Here is a 23,336-nt window from a genome sequence, read left to right on the forward strand (position 1 = left end):
TTAATACATCAGTAATATCATCAATATGTGTTCAATGCTGATTACACTTAGTTCTTTATTAGGAATGGAAGAAAACAATTTTACGGAATTTTAAACATTCTATTTATTGTTTACAACAAATCTCAACAGCCATGCCAGTATAGTCTTATCAAATGATGACTTATTATTGTTAAATTCTAAGTAAATTCCACCTTTTATGACACTTTTGTACTTTTATAATGAATTTATGACACTTTCCTTTACACATTTCAATCCCACAAAATTGTACCTTTGACAAATGTTCTCCTAAAACTTTGACTCTGTTGTAAGAAAAATCCTAATTAAGTTTCTCCCAAATTATTTTTGGAACATAACATAACATAATAATAAAAAAATAAAAATAAATTCATGAAAACATATTGTAAGTCAAATGAATAAATAATACAAATATTAATTAAAACAATTATATATATATTTTTTTTTTTTATAAATGGCTGTGATGATAATGTAAATAAGATACCCCTAATCACTGCTTTGTTGTAATTCTTAATATTGATACTGTTGTTGATATTATTAATTTTTGTTTGACTACTTTTGGATTGTTTTGTGTCATTTTTGTGTCCTCTCAATTGCTCTGTTGAGTGCTATTTTGAATGTTGCTTGGCCGGGTTTGGAATTGTATTGTTATGGTATTATTGTGTATTATTTTGTTGGATTGATTAATAAAAATAAATAAATAAATAAAATAAAAATAAATAAATAATTACAATAAAAATAAATAAATAAAAATGTCCAAATAATTGTTTGGCATGTACGTACATTTTGAAAATATAATAATGCAGCTTTGATGTAAAAAAATATGATCTTGAATGCATATTAAACAATAACTTTTCTCAAGTTAACTCTGATGTGGGATCTGAGTGGCTTGTGCAGCCCTTTGAGACACTCGTGATTTAGAGCTTGTGGAGGGGGGCGTGGCCTGCGGGGCCTGCCGCGAAACGGGGTGTCGCCAGGACCGGCCTCGAAGACAGCGACAGGTGCGTAGATGGCCCCGGTGGGCCTTGTTATCTAATCACCTGTCGCCTTTATTAGCAGCAGCCGTGATGAGACGAGTAGTCGGGGTTAGAGGTGCTGCTGAGTGGACGCACTTACAAAAGACACTTTGCTGAAAAGCAAAAGCCTCTGCACCTTTTTATGAAAATAAAACAGTGTTATACCCTGAAATTCCTGGCTCTCCTGGCAATGTGTGGTGGTCCGAAGAACCCACTAGAGGGCAACCTCTACAGGGCTATATAAATAATATTTGATTGATTGATTGATTGATTGATTGATTGAAGGTTTAGTTAGTGAGTGTCACTGTCTGTCAGACCTACTTTTATAAAATAAAATAAATATTTCTCGAATTAGATAAAAATTGTACTCATGTGGAAGATTCCTTCCAAACAAATGTAGACACAATGACAATTTCCATGTTCCTTTCGACACGCGTGCAGGAGTTGGATGAATTCCTGAAGGGTGCGTGTCTTGCCAGAACACCGGCTGTTAGAATAATTGTTTCTAAATGATCACAAAAACGTTGTATTACATTGTGTTCCTGACAAGAAGACAAAAGGCTGAAACCTACCAAGAGTAAGGCTCGTAAAACTCCACTGTGTAGGGTGGGGGGGGGGGGGGCAAGATGGTGTTCCTGTGTTCTCTCATGTGTGGTAATCAACAGAAGGATGTTGTTCTGGCCCAAGGACTTCAAAGCGGAGATAACCAAGGCTCTGCCCAATTTCCAGGCGAACTCTTTTTGAAGTATTTTACGAACTCTTTTTGAACTATTTTATGGAACTTTTTAAAACTATTTTACGACCTCTTCTTTTGAACTGTTCGGTAACCAAAGGCAACGCTGTTTACGACCCACTTCCCTCTGGAAGCAGCTGTGGTCGGGGGGGGGGGGGGGGAGTCAAATAAAGAAGGAGGAGTGCAATCTTTGGGCAGAGCGTGCTGGAGACTGTAGAAGGATACAAAGTCCGGGCGACTCCTCAATATATTGAGTCCAAATTGAATTCTGTCTCTGTTTAATTCTTTGCCTCTTGTCTTGTTTAATAAATGTCATCAGTGTTTGAACCTGACACCGGCTCTAATTTGAAAAAAAGCTGCAACGAATGTGTCGTCTATCCACAGTGCGATACGGCTTCTAAGATACTGGCACTCGCCACCATGGCAGAAAAGGAACACAGTTTGTTCCAAGTATCACTATTGTGTGAAGGAAAGGCTCAACATGCGGAACAGGATGACACAAAAAGTTAAAGTTTCGATGTAAAGGAGGGGTGCTCAGTCCAGATGTCGATACGGTCGATACCTAGTATGGTATCAGTATATAAACAATAACTAGTAAAACAAAAAAATCCTGTATTACTTGGATGTACAGAGACTATGATTGCATTTAAATTGATGTGTGCAGCTGGAATCTGCACAACACCCTTGACGCTGAGCAGGACGACAACACAAACAGTCACTTGGGAGATGAGGAGCGGTGCAGTGGAGGGAGTAATAAACGCCGTTTGGTGCTGTACATCATTGCACCGCTGACTGTTGTGATTGCCTGACCCAAAGCTTCAGCACATTACCACCTTAACAGCTTTATGGTTAGATTGATGCTGTCCAGCAACACACACAAACACACACACACACACACACCACAAACACACCCGCGCACGCACACAGAATCAGAAATACTTTGAACAATCCCCGAGGGGAAATCAAAATTTTTCAGCACAATCCCATTCAAGAGCAGACAAACATTACAGGGAGACAGAACAGGACCAAACATTACAGGGAGACAGAACAGGATCGCTGACGGGTCTGCCAACTTCCGGCGCCCCTTACAAAAAAGGTGAGAACCAGGTAAACACTGGGGGGTGAGAAAAACAAAATTCAGTCTAAGGCCCCGTTTACACTTAGGTTATCCAGGGTAAATCAAGCCTAACCTTGTCCGTGTCCACACACAACAATGCCACCGTTTAAGACCCCCACCCACCTCCGTCCGCCAGCACAACTCCGCCATGGAAGTGTATTCTTTCTATCTGGGACGGTATAGAAAATGGAGCAGACCTAACCTTGTCCGTGTCTACACACAACCTGAGGGCTCCTGGTTCGATCCCCGCCTTCTACCAACCTCGTCACGTCCGTGATCACCCCTCCTTTACATCAAAACTTTACCTTTTTGTGTCATCCTGTCCCGCATGTTTGGTTAAGTTGGAGCTCTACCAACAGGAGGCGGGAGTCATTTAATGACTCATGTTTGACCCGGCGGAAGTGCCAAGCATGCGCCAATTATTTTGCGAAACGAGTTTGACCCGGCTATAATTCTAGGCAGGCGAATACTATATTCCCGGCGGCAATTCAAGGAAATACGGTATGCAACATTTTCCCCAAAAAATATCTCAAAGTGCATTATTTAATGTGACGTAATTGGAGCCTTGGATAGGTCAATAATTCATAATGACATTGATTTTGATTCATTATTATTTTTTAAAGAAAGACATTGAAGAAAGAAACAGCCTAATTAGGGGCGCTAATTAATTTAAAACCTCTTCTCACTCCTGCGCTTACCAAAAGCATGCGGGATGGGCAAGCTTGCGCTAATTATTTTAAAACCTCTTCTCACTCCTGCGCTTACCTTATCATGAAAAGCACATTTAATTTAAAAAAAAACCTTATTATGGTCTTACCTTTAATTATAAATGATGTCCATCTGCAGCTGCTTCTGATCAAAGGCAGTCTTCCTTATCTTTCTTCAGTTTTAAAAGTCTCTGGAGATATTCCTTTAATTATTACCTGCTGCTTCGATTGAAAGTCCAGTTTAGAAAACTGTTTTATTTTAGATATGTAATCCTCCATGGTAAAAGTGCAAGCAAACAATCGCGGCTCACACATGCTGCTTGTTGTCTTCTTCTGCAGCACCGGTTTTCTGCAGTACTGGTAGTCGCAAGAAGGATCACTAGCGCCCTCTACCACCAGGAGGCGGGAGTCATTTAATGACTCATATTTGACCCGGCGGAAGTGCCAAGCATGCGGCAATTATTTTGCGAAACGAGTTTGACCCGGCTGTAATTCTAGGCAGGCGAATACTATATTCCCGGCGGCAATTCAAGGAAATACGGTATGCAATATTTTCCCCAAAAAATATCTCAAAGTGCATTATTTAATGTGACGTAATTGGAGCCTTGGATAGGTCAATAATTCATAATGACATTGATTTTGATTTATTATTATTTTTTAAAGAAAGACATTGAAGAAAGAAACAGCCTAATTAGGGGCGCTAATTAATTTAAAACCTCTTCTCACTCCTGCGCTTACCAAAAGCATGCGGGATGGGCAAGCTTGCGCTAATTATTTTAAAACCTCTTCTCACTCCTGCGCTTTCCTTATCATGAAAAGCACATTTAATTTAAAAAAAAAACGTTATTATGGTCTTACCTTTACTTATAAATGATGTCCATCTGCAGCTGCTTCTGATCAAAGGCAGTCTTCCTTATCTTTCTTCAGTTTTAAAAGTCTCTGGAGATATTCCTTTAATTATTACCTGCTGCTTCGATTGAAAGTCCAGTTTAGAAAACTGTTTTATTTTAGATATGTAATCCTCCATGGTAAAAGTGCAAGCAAACAATCGCGGCTCACGCATGCTGCTTGTTGTCTTCTTCTGCAGCACCGGTCTTCTGCAGTACAGGTAGTCGCAAGAAGGATCACTAGCGCCCTCTCCCACCGGGAGGCGGGAGTCATTTAATGACTCATATTTGACCCGGCGGAAGTGCCAAGCATGCGCCAATTATTTTGCGAAACGAGTTTGACCCGGCTGTAATTCTAGGCAGGCGAATACTATATTCCCGGCGGCAATTCAAGGAAATACGGTATGCAACATTTTCCCAATAAAATATCTCAAAGTGCATTATTTAATGTGACGTAATTGGAGCCTTGGATAGGTCAATAATTCATAATGACATTGATTTTGATTCATTATTATTTTTTAAAGAAAGACATTGAAGAAAGAAACAGCCTAATTAGGGGCGCTAATTAATTTAAAACCTCTTCTCACTCCTGCGCTTACCAAAAGCATGCGGGATGGGCAAGCTTGCGCTAATTATTTTAAAACCTCTTCTCACTCCTGCGCTTACCTTATCATGAAAAGCACATTTAATTTAAAAAAAAACGTTATTATGGTCTTACCTTTACTTATAAATGATGTCCATCTGCAGCTGCTTCTGATCAAAGGCAGTCTTCCTTATCTTTCTTCAGTTTTAAAAGTCTCTGGAGATATTCCTTTAATTATTACCTGCTGCTTCGATTGAAAGTCCAGTTTAGAAAACTGTTTTATTTTAGATATGTAATCCTCCATGGTAAAAGTGCAAGCAAACGATCGCGGCTCACGCATGCTGCTTGTTGTCTTCTTCTGCAGCACCGGTCTTCTGCAGTACAGGTAGTCGCAAGAAGGATCACTAGCGCCCTCTACCACCAGGAGGCGGGAATCATTTAATGACTCATATTTGACCCGGCGGAAGTGCCAAGCATGCGCCAATTATTTTGCGAAACGAGTTTGACCCGGCTGTAATTCTAGGCAGGCGAATACTATATTCCCGGCGGCAATTCAAGGAAATACGGTATGCAACATTTTCCCAAAAAAATATCTCAAAGTGCATTATTTAATGTGACGTAATTGGAGCCTTGGATAGGTCAATAATTCATAATGACATTGATTTTGATTTATTATTATTTTTTAAAGAAAGACATTGAAGAAAGAAACAGCCTAATTAGGGGCGCTAATTAATTTAAAACCTCTTCTCACTCCTGCGCTTACCAAAAGCATGCGGGATGGGCAAGCTTGCGCTAATTATTTTAAAACCTCTTCTCACTCCTGCGCTTACCTTATCATGAAAAGCACATTTAATTAAAAAAAAAAACGTTATTATGGTCTTACCTTTACTTATAAATGATGTCCATCTGCAGCTGCTTCTGATCAAAGGCAGTCTTCCTTATCTTTCTTCAGTTTTAAAAGTCTCTGGAGATATTCCTTTAATTATTACCTGCTGCTTCGATTGAAAGTCCAGTTTAGAAAACTGTTTTATTTTAGATATGTAATCCTCCATGGTAAAAGTGCAAGCAAACAATCGCGGCTCACGCATGCTGCTTGTTGTCTTCTTCTGCAGCACCGGTCTTCTGCAGTACTGGTAGTCGCAAGAAGGATCACTAGCGCCCTCTCCCACCAGGAGGGAGTCATTTAATGACTCATATTTGACCCGGCGGAAGTGCCAAGCATGCGCCAATTATTTTGCGAAACGAGTTTGACCCGGCTGTAATTCTAGGCAGGCGAATACTATATTCCCGGCGGCAATTCAAGGAAATACGGTATGCAACATTTTCCCAATAAAATATCTCAAAGTGCATTATTTAATGTGACGTAATTGGAGCCTTGGATAGGTCAATAATTCATAATGACATTGATTTTGATTCATTATTATTTTTTAAAGAAAGACATTGAAGAAAGAAACAGCCTAATTAGGGGCGCTAATTAATTTAAAACCTCTTCTCACTCCTGCGCTTACCAAAAGCATGCGGGATGGGCAAGCTTGCGCTAATTATTTTAAAACCTCTTCTCACTCCTGCGCTTACCTTATCATGAAAAGCACATTTAATTTAAAAAAAAACGTTATTATGGTCTTACCTTTACTTATAAATGATGTCCATTTGCAGCTGCTTCTGATCAAAGGCAGTCTTCCTTATCTTTCTTCAGTTTTAAAAGTCTCTGGAGATATTCCTTTAATTATTACCTGCTGCTTCGATTGAAAGTCCAGTTTAGAAAACTGTTTTATTTTAGATATGTAATCCTCCATGGTAAAAGTGCAAGCAAACGATCGCGGCTCACGCATGCTGCTTGTTGTCTTCTTCTGCAGCACCGGTCTTCTGCAGTACAGGTAGTCGCAAGAAGGATCACTAGCGCCCTCTACCACCAGGAGGCGGGAATCATTTAATGACTCATATTTGACCCGGCGGAAGTGCCAAGCATGCGCCAATTATTTTGCGAAACGAGTTTGACCCGGCTGTAATTCTAGGCAGGCGAATACTATATTCCCGGCGGCAATTCAAGGAAATACGGTATGCAACATTTTCCCAAAAAAATATCTCAAAGTGCATTATTTAATGTGACGTAATTGGAGCCTTGGATAGGTCAATAATTCATAATGACATTGATTTTGATTTATTATTATTTTTTAAAGAAAGACATTGAAGAAAGAAACAGCCTAATTAGGGGCGCTAATTAATTTAAAACCTCTTCTCACTCCTGCGCTTACCAAAAGCATGCGGGATGGGCAAGCTTGCGCTAATTATTTTAAAACCTCTTCTCACTCCTGCGCTTACCTTATCATGAAAAGCACATTTAATTTAAAAAAAAAAACGTTATTATGGTCTTACCTTTACTTATAAATGATGTCCATCTGCAGCTGCTTCTGATCAAAGGCAGTCTTCCTTATCTTTCTTCAGTTTTAAAAGTCTCTGGAGATATTCCTTTAATTATTACCTGCTGCTTCGATTGAAAGTCCAGTTTAGAAAACTGTTTTATTTTAGATATGTAATCCTCCATGGTAAAAGTGCAAGCAAACAATCGCGGCTCACGCATGCTGCTTGTTGTCTTCTTCTGCAGCACCGGTCTTCTGCAGTACTGGTAGTCGCAAGAAGGATCACTAGCGCCCTCTCCCACCAGGAGGGAGTCATTTAATGACTCATATTTGACCCGGCGGAAGTGCCAAGCATGCGGCAATTATTTTGCGAAACGAGTTTGACCCGGCTGTAATTCTAGGCAGGCGAATACTATATTCCCGGCGCCAATTCAAGGAAATACGGTATGCAACATTTTCCCAAAAAAATATCTCAAAGTGCATTATTCTAATGTGACGTAATTGGAGCCTTGGATAGGTCAATAATTCATAATGACATTGATTTTGATTCATTATTATTTTTTAAAGAAAGACATTGAAGAAAGAAACAGCCTGCATGGCAGCTTTGTGTTATTACAGTAAACATTGCAACATTTTCTTGTTACATTTCACCTGTTTGGTCTTTCATACCACTTTTTATGTTTTTCATTTTTTTAATCGTATTTTAAAATGGGCCCTGGGGCCGTTAAAAAATGACCTGCGCACTTTGGACATCCCTGGCTTATGTCAACACATTCATAGATCAAAAGCCGGCAGGTTTCATCATGCTACGTGATGAATAACTGCTGATGTCAGGTGTTAACCCCGCCCGTCTCCATCGGACCCCCACCCCCCTCAGTAATGAGGGTATTTTAAAGGATGGTGCCATTCTTCTCCGCCGATAGGCTGGCTGGTGGCTGCCAACACACTGACACACACTCTGTCTCGCTTGTCCTCGCTCTTCTCTGCACTAGAATCAACCGTTGGCTCCGCTCCAGGCAGAGCCGCTCGATACTCCACCCATCCAAAAATTCGGATCGTTCACCAGAGGCCAAACATTGGCAGAGTCACAGTTGTGTCACAGCAATCAATCCGGCGTCAATGTGAAAGCGCTATACCTTCTGCATGCCAGCACAACACTGCTGCACAGGATCCTCGTGTTGACTTTAGCCACCTAAGAAAGCAAAAGTACGGCACACGTTCCAAATAGACGTGCAGAATTTGAGTAGGTTTGGAGCAAAGGACTGTGGTTTTTTAAAGTCGTTTTATAATGATGAACAAATACATATAATTATAACAATATAATTATATTACCTAATGTTGCATCAACCAGTTCTTCCTCCCAGGGAATATAAATTACTGGTCAATCCCAAGTTCTTTTGATGACATGTATGCTGAGTAAGAAGGACCACCATGACAGAATTGGAATATTACCAAGTTTTACTAAAGCTTTAGGAGATCAGCTTAACCAATACATTCATATCGGCTACTCTAGTTGATCTGACACTCATATGGAAGAGCCAACTTCTTGCACATGAAGAAATCCCCCACCTGTCCACCTCATTGTTCTACTACAGATAAAACAAAAGGGAGTATTCCATCTCCTACAGTGCAAGCCTTCAAGGTAACACACATAGTTTACTTGCGGACATAAGATTAAAAAAAATAGAAAGAGTACAAATGGAAAAACACTAGCTGTTTTAAACATGACTATGAGTACAGAAAGAACTCTTAAACATGTATGCATTCTCCACACTAAGTTATTTGGAATTTAAAACTAACAATAAAAACTACAATTCTACTGGTTAATAAAGAGGTGGTGAAGTACAATATGGAGGTATTTGGACTTCAAAACTAACAATATAAAAACTACAATTCTACTGGTTAATTAAGAGGGTGTGAAGTACAAAAGGGAGGTATTTGGAAGTCAAAACTAACAATAAAAACTACATTTCTACTAGTTAATAAAGAGGTAGTGAAGTACAATATGGAGGTATTTGGACTTCAAAACTAACAATATAAAAACTACAATTCTACTGGTTAATTAAGATGGTGTGAAGTACAAAAGGGAGGTATTTGGAAGTCAAAACTAACAATAAAAACTACATTTCTACTAGTTAATAAAGAGGTAGTGAAGTACAATATGGAGGTATTTGGACTTCAAAACTAACAATAAAAACTACAATTCCACTGGTTAATAAAGATGGTGTGAAGTACAATATGGAGGTATATGGACTTCAAAACTAACAATAAAAACTACAATTCTACTGGTTAATAAAGATGGTGTGAAGAACAATATGGAGGTATTTGGATATATTAGCCAAGCTAAGACCGCCCATCTAACGTCAACTAGTGCAAGTAAAATGAGTGATTTTTTTTATTTTAATTGCTACAACCGAACCCAGGACCTTCTTAATGTGAGTCACGCGCACTAACCACTGTGCCACCGTGGTGTCTCCCAGAAAAATATTGTACAAGCTAAATAAGAGATTCAGTAAGAATCTGGATACGAGTGTGGCAGATCAACTGCAGCTTGGATTTTTGTACCAGCTATTCAGATGTTATTGGTTTTGTGTTTCGTTATTTTCAGAGAACAGGAAAGTCATACTGCTTTCCAACCATTGATTAAATTGAAGTTATTATCCAAGTTTCCGCTCGGGATGGTTCCTGCTGGCCCCACTATGGACTGGACTTTCGCTGATGTGTTGGACTTTCAGAATATTATGTCAGACCCACTCGACATCCATTGCTTTCGGTCTCCCCTAGAGGGGGGGGGGGGGGGGGTTACCCACATATGCGGTCCTCTCCAAGGTTTCTCATAGTCATTCACATCGACATCCCACTGGGGTGAGTTTTCCTTGCCCGTATGTGGGCTCTGTACCGAGGATGTCGTTGTGGCTTGTACAGCCCTTTGAGACACTTGTGATTTAGGGCTATATAAATAAACATTGATTGATTGATTTATTTATTTATTTCATAGTATTGTCCTTTGAGAATATATCCAGCTGAACCATGCACTTTACACAGTGCCGCAGCTAATTCGTGGATTTTTACGGGTTCACAAGCCTCACATGCCACAAATGAACGACACATTAGACCTCTGAAATTGCAGAGCGGGTCACGGCGGACCAATGAAATAGTTCACATTATATTAAACTCAGACAACCATTCAGTTAGTCATTTAGCGAGTTATGGACTCACCCTCGTCATAGAGAGAAAAAAACAATGAAATGCACAAGATAAAGCCACTCTATATGAACTAAAAAGCTGAAGACAATAGAAACGTCCATCCATCCATCTATCTTCTTCCGCTTATCCAAGGTCGGGTCGCGGGGGCAGCAGCCTAAGCAGGGAAGCCCAGACTTCCCTCTACCCAGCCACTCCGTCCAGCTCCTGCCGGGGGATCCCGAGGCGTTCCCAGGCCAGCTGGGAGACATAGTCTACCCAACGGGACCTGGGTCTTCCCCGTGGCCTCCTACCGGTCGGACGTGCCCGAAACACCTCCCTAGGGAGGCGTTCGGGTGGCATCCTGACCAGATGCCCGAACCACCTCATCTGGCTCCTCTCCATGTGGAGGAGCAGTGGCTTTACTTTGAGCTCCCCCCGGATGGCAGATCTTCTCACCCTATCTCTAAGGGAGAGCCCCGCCACCCGGCGGAGGAAACTCATTTGGGCCGTTTGTACCCGTGATCTTGTCCTTTCGGTCATAACCCAAAGCTCATGACGATAAGTGAGGATGGGAAGGTAGATCGACCGGTAAATTGAGAGCTTTGCCTTCCAGCTCAGCTCCTTCTTCACCACAACGGATCAATACAAGACGCCGCACCGATCCGCCTGTCGACCTCACGATCCACTCTTCCTTCACTCGTGAACCAGACTCCGAGGTACTTGAACTCCTCCACTTGGGGCAACATCTCCTCCCCAACCCGGAGATGGCACTACACCCGTTTCCGGGCGAGAACCATGGACTCGGAGGACTTGGAGGTGCTGATTCTCATCCCAGTCACTTCACACTCGGCTGCGAACCGATCCAGTGAGAGCTGAATATCTTGGCCAGATGAAGTCATCAGGACCACATCATCTGCAAAAAGCAGAGACCTAATCCTGCAGCCACCAAACCAGATACCCTCAACGCCCTGACTGCGTCTACAAATTCTGTCCAGTACTATACCTGGACACATCATCAGTGATTCTCCCGGGGTCATAGGGTGTTTCGGGTCTCAATCAAACACCCTCACCCGGGCGACCCAGCCAAGAGTGATCAGTCCCTCGACTTGTGTCCAGGTAGCGCACTACGCCACGCGTCCCCCCTCCTCAACCAGAGCCAACGTGAAGCCTTTTCAGACGCTTCCAATATGTTTTTTATGGCTCTTCGCCTGTGCAGTCCACAAATCCCAAGGAGCTCCAGGACCCGGTGTAAGGACTTGCCTGCAAAACCCCTGCAGCCCACCTCAATAGGCTCGCAGCGGGCCTTCCACCCGTTCCTCCGGCAGTCAGCCACAAGATCTGCGTACTTTGCCCTCTTCCTTTCCTGAGCTTCCTCCATTCTGTCCTCCCAGGGGACAGTTAGCTCAAGGAGTACCATCTGCTTGCTGGTTCCAGACATCAAGACCATGTCTGATGTCTGGAACAATAGAACCGGCCAAATAAAAGGGAAACGGTCGCCGCACGGAACGTAAATCCACCACCATTAACGGGCGGGGGAGAAGGACGAAGACTGCGCTTTTCCGGTAGACTATTCATTCATTCATTCATTTTCTACCGCTTATTCCCTTCGGGGTCGCGGGGGGCGCTGGAGCCTATCTCAGCTGCATTCGGGTGGAAGGCAGGGTACACCCTGGACAAGTCGCCACCTCATCCCAGGGCCAACACAGATAGACAGACAACATTCACACTCACATTCACACACTAGGGCCAATGTAGTGTTGCCAATCAACCTATCCCCAGGTGCATGTTTTTGGAGGTGGGAGGAAGCCGGAGTACCCGGAGGGAACCCACGCAGTCACGGGGAGAACATGCAAACTCCACACAGAAAGATCCCGAGCGCAGGATCGAACCCAGGACCTTCGTATTGTGAGGCAGACGCACTAACCCTTCTTCCACCGTGCTGCCTCCGGTAGACTACTATGTTTTAAATGTGTGAATGAACTCAAGCACCTGTGTAAATATTTCATGTTTCAATGTGTAAACCTGCGGCTTATAGACTTGTCCACCCAATTTGTTCCAACAAATTGTTGGGTGCGGCTTATATTTATTTAGGTGTGCCTGAAAATGAGGGCACTCACTTTTACGAGATACTATGACATGATTACACACGTTGAGATCTGTAGCAATTTGATCCTTTTGCACATTTGTATTCAATGGGGACCCTTCTCTAGCAGTAAGAATTCTAGAACTATTGTCACCAGAGCAGCCCAACTGATGCCACATTTAGCTTCTCTTGACCGCAATTGCCTTAGTTTGTCGTAGAACCCAAGTTGATTGGAAAAAACAAATGCGAAACAATCAGAAATTGATTAAATGAAAAATGTACCTGGAATTGGTCATGTCCGTCTGTCCTCCTTGGCTCTTCTCCAACCCCAGCTTGGTGAAAATCCCGATGAGCACCATGATGGCCACCACGCCACAGATAATATACACGATCATATGGGTTTGGTCGCGGTCCGGCTCCGGTTGAACCTCAGTGACAGGGTCCTCCGGTCGCCCTGTGTTTGCCCAGACAGGCGTGTCATAGTTGGAACAGGAAGTCTGATCCAAACTGTGGATTTTGAATTGGCAGCAGAAGCGGTAGAAGCAAGAACCGCAGCAAAAGCTATAGATCCCAGCGTTGCAGTTGAAGGGCGGGTCCCACTGGCCCATGACGTCGTAGTAACCCCAGCACCGGTTGGCCCCACCTGGGACTGTTTGGTCCTCTTTGTTTGGAGTTGGTGTTGGCAGTGCAGCCTCTGGTAACACCGATCGCTCAGTCGTCTGGTTATTTGGAGGAGCTTGGGCCAAAACTTGATGGTTTAGTCCACCCAGCGAGGTCAAAGCCAGAAAAATGGCCACTGAGAAGCTGACCAACATGTTGGAAGACATCTTGGATGCTTGGGATGCCTCAGCGATGTGTAATCGTTACAGCCACACCCAACATTAATGCTCCTAGATTTGGGGGGGGGGGGGGGGGGGGAAGAGAAATAAATAAAAAGTTACAAATATTCATTGCACCTGCATTATCAATTCATGAATTCTAATGGATCATGCAGCAAGAGAGCGTCACCATGCATGAAGAATCAAAGGCATTGCTTGTCTCCCAGAGGACACTTACAACCACTGGATTACCATTACCAGTTACAGAGGACTACATAGGCATCAAGGCAGTGGGACAAGTGAGTGAAATGAATACATTTCCCATCCTGGTGTCATTCTAACATTCGGGTGAATGAGTCCCTTCTGAATAAACACGGAATTTACCACAAAGTAGAAGATGAAACCTCTGAGGTTGTAAACCCAGTAAGTCAATCAAAAGGTTTTGGGAACAATCGTCTCTAAAGTGGTACAAAACTAACCTGTTCTTAGCAAGATTACATATATAGATGTGTATATATATATATATATATATATATATATATACAGTCATGCTCAAACGTTTACATACACTTGTAAAGAACATAATGTCATGGCTGTCTTGAGTTTCCAATCATTTCCACAAAAATTGAGCTGTTTGGCCACAATATTTGGAGGAGAAAAGGTGAGGCCTTTAATCCCAGGAACGCCATCCCTACCGTCAAGCATGGTGGTGGTTGTCATGATCCGTGGTCCGGATCATATAAATAAATAAATGATAAATGGGTTATACTTGTATAGCGCTTTTCTACCTTCAAGGTACTCAAAGCGCTTTGACAGTATTTCCACATTCACCCATTCACACACACATTCACACACTGATGGCGGGAGCTGCCATGCAAGGCGCTAACCAGCAGCCATCAGGAGCAAGGATGAAGTGTCTTGCCCAAGGACACAACGGACGTGACTAGGATGGTAGAAGGTGGGGATTGAACCCCAGTAACCAGCAACCTGGTTACTGGGGTTACTGGTTGTGGGTAACCCCTGCCCCGCCCCCCCTAGAAGGGGGGGGGGGGGTTACCCACATATGCGGTCCTCTCCAAGGTTTATCATAGTCATTCACCGACGTCCCACTGGGGAGAGTTTTTCCTTGCCCGTATATGGGCTCTGTACCGAGGATGTCGTTGTGGCTTGTGCAGCCCTTTGAGACACTTGTGATTTAGGGCTATATAAATAAACATTGATTGATTGATTGATTGATTGAACCTTCCGATTGCTGGCACAGCCACTCTATCAACTTCGCCACGGATCATGTTTTGTTTAGTTATGTTCTGTTGTTTTTGGACTCCTTTAGTTCCTGTTTGTGCACCTCCTGAGTTTGTTTAGTCACCATGGGTACGTATTGCTCTCACCTGCCTCTGGTTAGTGTTCGGGACGCTCACCTGTTGCCCGGGCACTAATAAGAGGGCTATTTAGTCTATGCCCTGGCCTCACTCGATGTGGCGTCATTTGTTTGCTTCCCGCAACCCTCTACGTAAATCTTAGTTGTTTCCTGCTCTGTTCATGCCATAGTTTCATGTTTCATGTCCTAAGTGTTTTGCCTTAGCTTCTCGTGTGAACGGCATGCTTTCCTTTTGTTTTGGTTCCTGTCATTTCTGCTGTGTAGGATTAATAGATTAACAAATATATTCCTACCTGCTACCCTTGTCCGGAGAAGTCAGTTTGCATCCCGGGAGAACAAACTTCGCAGTAAGCTACGACCCCCTCGTCGTGACAAACTGACGCCACATCAAGTGAGGCCAGGGCTTAGACTAAATAGCCCTCTGATTAGTGCCCGGGCAACAGGTGAGCGTCCCGAACACTAACCAGAGGCAGGTGAGTGCAATACGTAACCATGGTGACTAAACAAACTCAGGAGGTGCACAAACAGGAACTACAGGAGTCCAAAAACAACAGAACATAACTAAACATGAGTATTATGCTCTGGGTCTGTTTTGCTGCCAATGGAACTGGTGCTTTACAGAGAGTAAATGGGACAATGAAAAAGGAGGATTACCTCCAAATTGTTCAGGACAACCTAAAATCGGGAGAGTCTTGATACCAATGACCTTGACCCGGTCACACACAAATAAGTTATAGACCTCCATTCTTTTCCAAGTTCTGTCATGTAAAAAGGCAAATGGTTCAATATGTCTGGGAATGCGACCGACCTAATCCTTGATGTCACTCGACAAATATTTTTCTATTCCATTGCATTGGTTGATTTTTTTTTGCTCGTATCCGCTTTTTGCAGGAAGATTTAAGCCTCTTTTGTACTCCGATAGTTGGCACTCTGCTTGCTGTACAACAGCCATCTTAGCTTTTCACTTCCGGGAAGAAGTCATGTGTCGGAATACCAGCAATTCTTGTAAGGTTTGTTGCATTTAATCAAGATACGTTTTATTGTAATTTATTGTGTTATGTTACCTTCTTGAGACCTACAATTAAGGTTTTTAGAATTAAGGTTTCCAAAAAATGCCTACCTGTTTAGGACCACCCTTTCTAGATATATATAAATGTTTGTATTTACAACATTAATAATATATACATACTATGTAAATATAAAAAAGTTTTTTGTGAAAAATGAGTTGGAATTTCACAAGAAAAAGGTCACAATTTCACGAGAAAAACTTAGAATTTTGGCAGTATAATAATAAAAGTCGTAATTTTACTCAACGCAAGTCAAAATTTTGCACAAAAAAACTGAACATTTGTGCGATATTATGATAAAAGTTGGAATTTTACTCAATAACTGTCGCAGTTTTACAGGGAAAGCTTACAATTTTGGCATTTTTATGAAAAAAGTCACAATTTTTATAAGAAAACTTTAACGTTTTGGCAACATTACAATAATAATCGGAATTTGACTCGACAACATTATGACAAAAGTCATCACTTTAAAAAATGTCACTATTTTACAAGAACAACAAATAAATTGTCAATATCGTGATAAAAGTCAGAATGTATTATGACAAATGTCACCATTTTGCATTCAAAAGTAATAATTTACAGGAAAAAAAGTAAGCACGCATTCTATTGTGGTAAAATAAGTGTAAAAGGCACACAAAAAAAAAACTGAATCAAAAAACAAATCAAAACGTACAAAATAAAATGCATTTCAATTGGAAGGTTTTAGAATGGCCTTCCCAAAGTCCTGACTTAAATGTGTGGACAATGCTGAAGAAACAAGTCCATGTCACAAAACCAATACATTTAGCCAAACTGCACCAATTTTGTCAAGAGGAGTGGTCAAAAATCCAAGCAGAAGCTTGTGGATGGCTACCAAAACGCCTTATTGCAGTGAAACTTGTAAGCAAATATTAACATTGCTGTATGTATACTTTTGACCAGCAGATTTGCTCACATTTTCAGTAGACCCATAATAAATTCATAAAAGAACCAAACTTCATGAATGTTTTTTTTGTGACCAACAAGTATGTGCTCCGATCACTCTATCACAAAAAAATAAGAGTTGTAGAAGGACTACCAACCCTGGCATACAGTAGCACGATGTTGGTGTTTAAAATGCGAGCGCGATTTTAGCACGATGGCTAACATAGCAAGGCAAGTGTTGCTAAAATGTGCATCCTTCTGCCCCACTGTCATATCTGTTCTATTGTTTTCAACATGTTTGATGTTAATTAAACTGGGGCATGACTCACTTTTTTCCCCCACGATGAATATATTGTGTGTGTTTGCATAGTTGGAGTGGGTGAGTTTCAAAGAGGGGCGACACTAGGGGGATGTAAAAAGGGGGGAAATACACCATAATCATTGTTATCACTTTCTCCCTGCGGGAGGATGAAGGAAATATTCATCATTATTATATTGGGAGACAGGAAATCTAATTTCTTGAGTGTTGCACCATCAAAGAATCGCGTACATCCGGGAAATTAATTGAACACTTTTCTGGAAAAGCATCAACTTGGTTTCCATCTGTGAAGTCATGTTTTTCTTCATTTAGAATCCACAGGGTAAGTCGGGAACACAAACGTGTTTTCAGCAGCCATGCGGCGCTGACCCTCAAACGGCCACAGGAAGTGTTTGAGAAACTGGTGTAGCATGTAAATAAGAGTTGTAGAAATTACCGGAAACTAAAGACAGCCATGACATGATGTCCCTCACAAGTGTATGTAGACTTCTAACCAGGACTGCATGTGCCAAGCATGTGGAAAAAAACGTCACCTTTCACAAAGCCTCGGGGGAATCCAGCAGTTGTAAACAAAATCCGAATCCTCGTGGTGTGCGTCTCCAGTTCGGGGGCGAATAAAGGAGAGTCCAGCCCGTGGAAGTCACACGATACGCCAAAGAAGCAGGGGGACTCTTCTGCAATTCACAGAGTGCCGAGCGCCCATCTTGGGAGGGCTCCTCAGTCCTGAGACATGCTGCTACCCCCCCAGCGGGTCAGACCACGGCAAAAAGGGAAACTATATCACTGCACGAGGGTACCCTCTTTTATCTTGGTGGTGGGCATCTCCTCACAGTATTTTCCTTTGCAGACCCACAGGTGAACACGGCTCTTCCTTCAAAAGAAAACCACGGGTATTCATCCAGCTGTAATCCGACGATGACGATGACGACTCTCCGGAAGCTTCTATTTACCTTTTCTTTCAGGCCGGTGGCTTTTTGCAGCTTTGACCCCTGCTCCCGCCACAGAACCCCCTCTTATCTGTACCCCCTACTTGGGGAGGAGAGAGGAGGAGATGTTGTGATGCTGGATGGAATTACCCACTCATGAACTATTCTTTTTCTTTCCGTCTTATTTGACAAAAAAAAAAACGTACCTCACCCTTGTGGAAACGACGCAAATGTCAGCGTGAGGTCAAGAGAGAGTCGCTCTCTCTTGCACTTTGGCTGAAGTTTGTGTCAGAATCAAAGACCCCCGGCTTTGTTGTTGACGAGGCCAATGGGAGATGCGGCACTGCTGCCATCACAACATGTCCTGTTTTCAAAGAAGCCTCTTTTTTTTTGGGGGGGGGGGGGGGGCTGCGTCCGTTTCACATCATGCTTTTTTTTTTCTTTCTTTTTTTTTCTACCTGAGCAAAATTGACAAAAGAAATGATGCAATATGCAGAATATTGAATATTCCAAAAAAATAAACTCTCAATTCTCTCCCTGGCCGGCCGCAGCTTCTTTGAAAACAGGCATAATTTGATATATATGTATAGGAGTTGTATATATATATCACATATATGTGTTTTCACTGTGGGATGCTCCAAACAGAAGTGGTGAGACGGAGGAGAGCCCCGAAAGCAACACGATGCTTTTGGTTTTGGTTTTGTTTTGTCATTCCATTCCTCCTCCTTTGCAGATCTTCTTCACTCTATATTCCTTTTCCAGGTTTGGTCCCGCTCACGTCCAAGCGTTTGTATATCCCGTCACTTGGCGATGCTTGCACTGTCGCGCTCTGCTGTTCTCCAACAGGAATGGATGACAATGTCTCACACACTCCTCCCTCTCGCTCGCTCACACTCCTCCCCCTACTCTCTCTCTCTACACACACACACACACACACACATTCTTGTATTTGTTACCTTCTTGAGACCTCCAAAAAATGCCTACTTCTTTAGGACCGCCCTTTATAGATATATAAAGATGTGTATTTCCAATATTAATATATATATATATATATATATATATACATACATACATATTTATCTATTTATTTTAATTCATTTTCGCCAAAGAAATTTAAACTTGTTATTTCATATGTTGGCCATAGGGGGTGCACTTCAAATGTTTACACACACTTGTTATTTCATATGTTGGCCAGAGGGGGTTCACTTCAAATGTTTACACACACTTATTATTACATATGTTGACCAGAGGAGGAGGACTTCGAATTTTTACACACACTTGTTATTTCATATGTTGGCCAGAGGGGTGCACTTCAAATGTTTACACACACTTGTTATTACATATGTTTAGAGGAGGAGCAGGACTTCGAATTTTTACACACACTAATTTCATACGTTGGCCAGAGGGGGAGCACTTCAAGTTTTTACACACACTTGTTATTTCATATGTTGGCCAGAGGGGTGCACTTCAAATGTTTACACACACTTGTTATTACATATGTGTAGAGGAGGAGCAGGACTTCGAATTTTTAGACACACTTGTTATTTCATACGTTGGCCAGAGGGGGTGCACTTCAAATTTTTAAACACACTTGTTATTTCATATGTTGGCCAGAGGGCGCACTTCAAATTTTTACACACACTTGTTATTTCATACGTTGGCCAGAGGGGGTGCACTTCAAATTTTTAAACACACTTGTTATTTCATATGTTGGCCAGAGGGCGCACTTCAAATTTTTACACACACTTGTTATTACATATGTTGAGAGGAGGTGGAGGACTTCGAATTTTTACACACACTTGTTATTACATATGTTGACCAGAGGGGGAGCACTTCGAATTTTTACACACACTTGTTATTTCGTATGTTGGCCTGAGGGTGCACTTCAAATGTTTACAAACACTTGTTATTACATATGTTGACCAGATGGGGAGCACTTTGAAATTTTACACACATTTGTTATTTCATATGTTGGCCAGAAGGGCGCACTTCAAATGTTTACACACACTTGTTATTACATTTGTTGAGAGGAGGTGGAGGACTTCGAATTTTTACACACACTTGTTATTTCATATGTTGGCTAGAGGGGTGCACTTCAAATGTTTACACACACTTATTACTAGGGATGTCCGATAATGGCTTTTTGCCGATATCCGATATTCCGATATTGTCCAACTCTTTAATTACCGATACCGATATCAACCGATACCGATACTGATATATACAGTTGTGGAATTAACACATTATTATGCCTAATTTGGACAACCAAGTCTGGTGAAGATAAGGTCCTTTTTTTTTTAATTAATAAAATAAAATAAGATAAATAAATTAAAAACGTTTTCTTGAATAAAAAAGAAAGTAAAACAATATAAAATCAGTTACATAGAAACTAGTAATTACTGAAAATTAGTCAAATTAACTGTTAAAGGTTAGTACTATTAGTGGACCAGCAGCACGCACAATCATGTGTGCTTACGGACTGTATCCCTTGCAGACTGTATTGATATATATTGATATATAATGTAGGAAGCAGAATATTAATAACAGAAGGAAACAACCCTTTTGTGTGAATGAGTGTAAATGGGGGAGGGAGGTTTTTTGGGTTGGTGCACTAATTGTAAGTGTATCTTGTGTTTTTTATGTTGATTTAATAAAAAAACAACAAAAAAAAAACCGATACCGATAATTTAAAAAAACGATACCGATAATTTCCGATATTACATTTTAAAGCATTTATCGGCCGATAATATCGGCCGGCCGATATTATCGGACATCTCTACTTATTACATATGTTGAGAGGAGGAGGAGGACTTTGAATTTTTACACACACTTGTTATTTCATATGTTGGCCAGAGGGGGAGCACTTCGAATTTTTACACACACTTGTTATTTCATATGTTGGCCAGAGGGGGAGCACTTCGAATTTTTACACACACTTGTTATTTCATATGTTGACCAGAAGAGGAGCACTTCAAATTTTTACACACACTTGTTATTTCGTATGTTGGACAGAGGTGTGCACTTCAAATTTTTACACACACTTGTTATTTCATATGTTGGCCAGAGGGAGGGCACTTCAAATGTTTACACACACTTGTTATTTCATATGTTGGCCAGTGGGGGAGCACTTTGAATTTTTACACCCACTTGTTATTTCATATGTTGGCCAGAGGGAGGGCACTTCAAATGTTTACACACACTTGTTATTACGTATGTTGACCAGAGGAGGAGGAGGACTTCAAATTTTTACACACACTTGTTATTTCATATGTTGGCCAGAGGGGTGCACTTCAAATGTGTACACACACTTGTTATTACACATGTTGACCAGAGGAGGAGCACTTTGAATTTTTACACACTTGTTATTTCATATGTTGGCCATAGGGGTGCACTTTAAATGTTTACACACACTTGTTATTACATATGTTTAGAGGAGGAGGAGGACTTCAAATTTTTACACACACTTGTTATTTCATACGTTGGCCAGAGGGGGTGCACTTCAAATTTTTAAACACACTTGTTATTTCATATGTTGGCCAGAGGAGGTGCACTTCAAATGTTTACACACACACACTTGTTATTTCATATGTTGGCCAAAGGGGTGCACTTCGAATTTTTACACACACTTGTTATTACATATGTCGAGAGGAGGAGGAGGACTTCGAATTTTTACACACACTTGTTATTTCATATGTTGGCCAGAGGAGGAGCACTTTGAATTTGTACACACTTATTTCATATGTTGGCCAGAGGGGTGCACTTCAAATCTTTACACACACTTATTACATATGTTGAGAGGAGGAGGAGGACTTTGAATTTTTACACACACTTGTTATTTCATATGTTGGCCAGAGGGAGCACTTCAATTTTTTACACACACTTGTTATTTCGTATGTTGGCCAGAGGGCGCCCTTCAAATTTTTACACACACTTGTTATTTCGTATGTTGGCCAGAGGGGGGCACTTCAATTTTTTACACATACTTGTTATTTCATATGTTGGCCTGAGGGTGCACTTCAAATGTTTACACACACTTGTTATTACATATGTTGACCAGATGGGGAGCACTTCGAAATTTTACACACATTTGTCATTTCATATGTTGGCCAGAGGGGGTTCACTTCAAATGTTTACACACACTTATTATTACATATGTTGACCAGAGGAGGAGGAATTCGAATTTTTACACACACTTGTTATTTCATATGTTGGCTGGGGGGGCGCACTTCAAATGTTTACACACACTTGTTATTACATATGTTGAGAGGAGGAAGAGGACTTCGAATTTTTACACACACTTGTTATTTCATATGTTGGCCAGAGGAGGAGCACTTTGAATTTTTACACACTTGTTATTTCATATGTTGGCCAGAGGGGGAGCACTTCAAGTTTTTACGCACACTTGTTATTTCATATGTTGGCCAGAGGAGGGCACTTCAAATGTTTACACACAGTTGTTATTACATATGTTGACCAGAGGAGGAGGAGGACTTCAAATTTTTACACACACTTGTTATTTCATATGTTGGCCAGAGGAGGTGCACTTCAAATGTTTACACACACACACTTGTTATTTCATATGTTGGCCAGAGGAGGAGCACTTTGAATTTTTACACACTTGAAAAAGGTTGCAAAGAGAACAATATGCAAAATATAACAAAAAGCGCTCCAAGAGAGGCAATGCTAAACAACTAATCTTACCTGACAAAAAGGGTAGGAATAACGTAGCAATGGCTGTGGACATGGAACGCTGGCGGTTCGCACAAAAGATACGAAAACACTCTAGCACAGGACGGAAGGAAGACGAGCCATTTATACACATGAGGGTGGGTGACACAGGTGGACACAATCAGGCAATCAGGAGAGACTTCAGACCAGTAAAACTGGAGGAAGGGCAAGTGACCTGAAACGAGAGGGAGAGTTAACCTTTCAAAATAAACCAGGAAATGACAAGACAACATGAAACCAGACGAAACCCAGACAAGACTTCACCCAGATGTGACAATTTTTTTATTTGTAATTGGTTTTCAATCTTCATTATTTACTTCAAGTATGTCTCTATATACATATGTATTTTTTATTAATTTTGGCCAAAGGGGGCGCATTTCAATATCTTACACCAGGGGTCACCAATGCGCGGGCACCAGGTAGCCCGTAAGGACCAGATGAGTAGCCCGCTGGCCTGTTGTAAAAATAGCTCAAATAGCAGCACTTAACAGTGAGCTGCCTCTATTTTTT

General features: G+C 41.5%; 1 protein-coding gene across 2 annotated transcripts in view; it reads right to left on the reverse strand.

Annotated features, from left to right (window-relative positions):
- LOC133651782 (protein shisa-8) overlaps positions 1–22,812 on the reverse strand; it is a 648,746-nt gene extending 625,934 nt beyond the window's left edge. The window contains exons 1-3 of one of the 2 annotated variants that reach the window (XM_062049904.1): positions 18,123–18,161; positions 17,706–18,043; positions 12,970–13,577 (exon numbers count right to left, since the gene is read on the reverse strand). In XM_062049904.1, coding sequence (XP_061905888.1) covers positions 12,970–13,514 — 545 coding nt within the window. In that variant the 5' untranslated portion in view covers positions 13,515–13,577; positions 17,706–18,043; positions 18,123–18,161. Of the gene's footprint in view, positions 1–12,969; positions 13,578–17,705; positions 18,044–18,122; positions 18,162–22,799 lie in introns of those variants that run through there. The other variant, XM_062049905.1, reaches the window with a different exon arrangement.
- Between the last annotated feature and the right edge of the window lie 524 nt (positions 22,813–23,336).

This window comes from Entelurus aequoreus, linkage group LG06 (genome assembly GCF_033978785.1).
Source record: "Entelurus aequoreus isolate RoL-2023_Sb linkage group LG06, RoL_Eaeq_v1.1, whole genome shotgun sequence".
In the NCBI taxonomy this organism is placed as follows: domain Eukaryota; kingdom Metazoa; phylum Chordata; class Actinopteri; order Syngnathiformes; family Syngnathidae; genus Entelurus; species Entelurus aequoreus.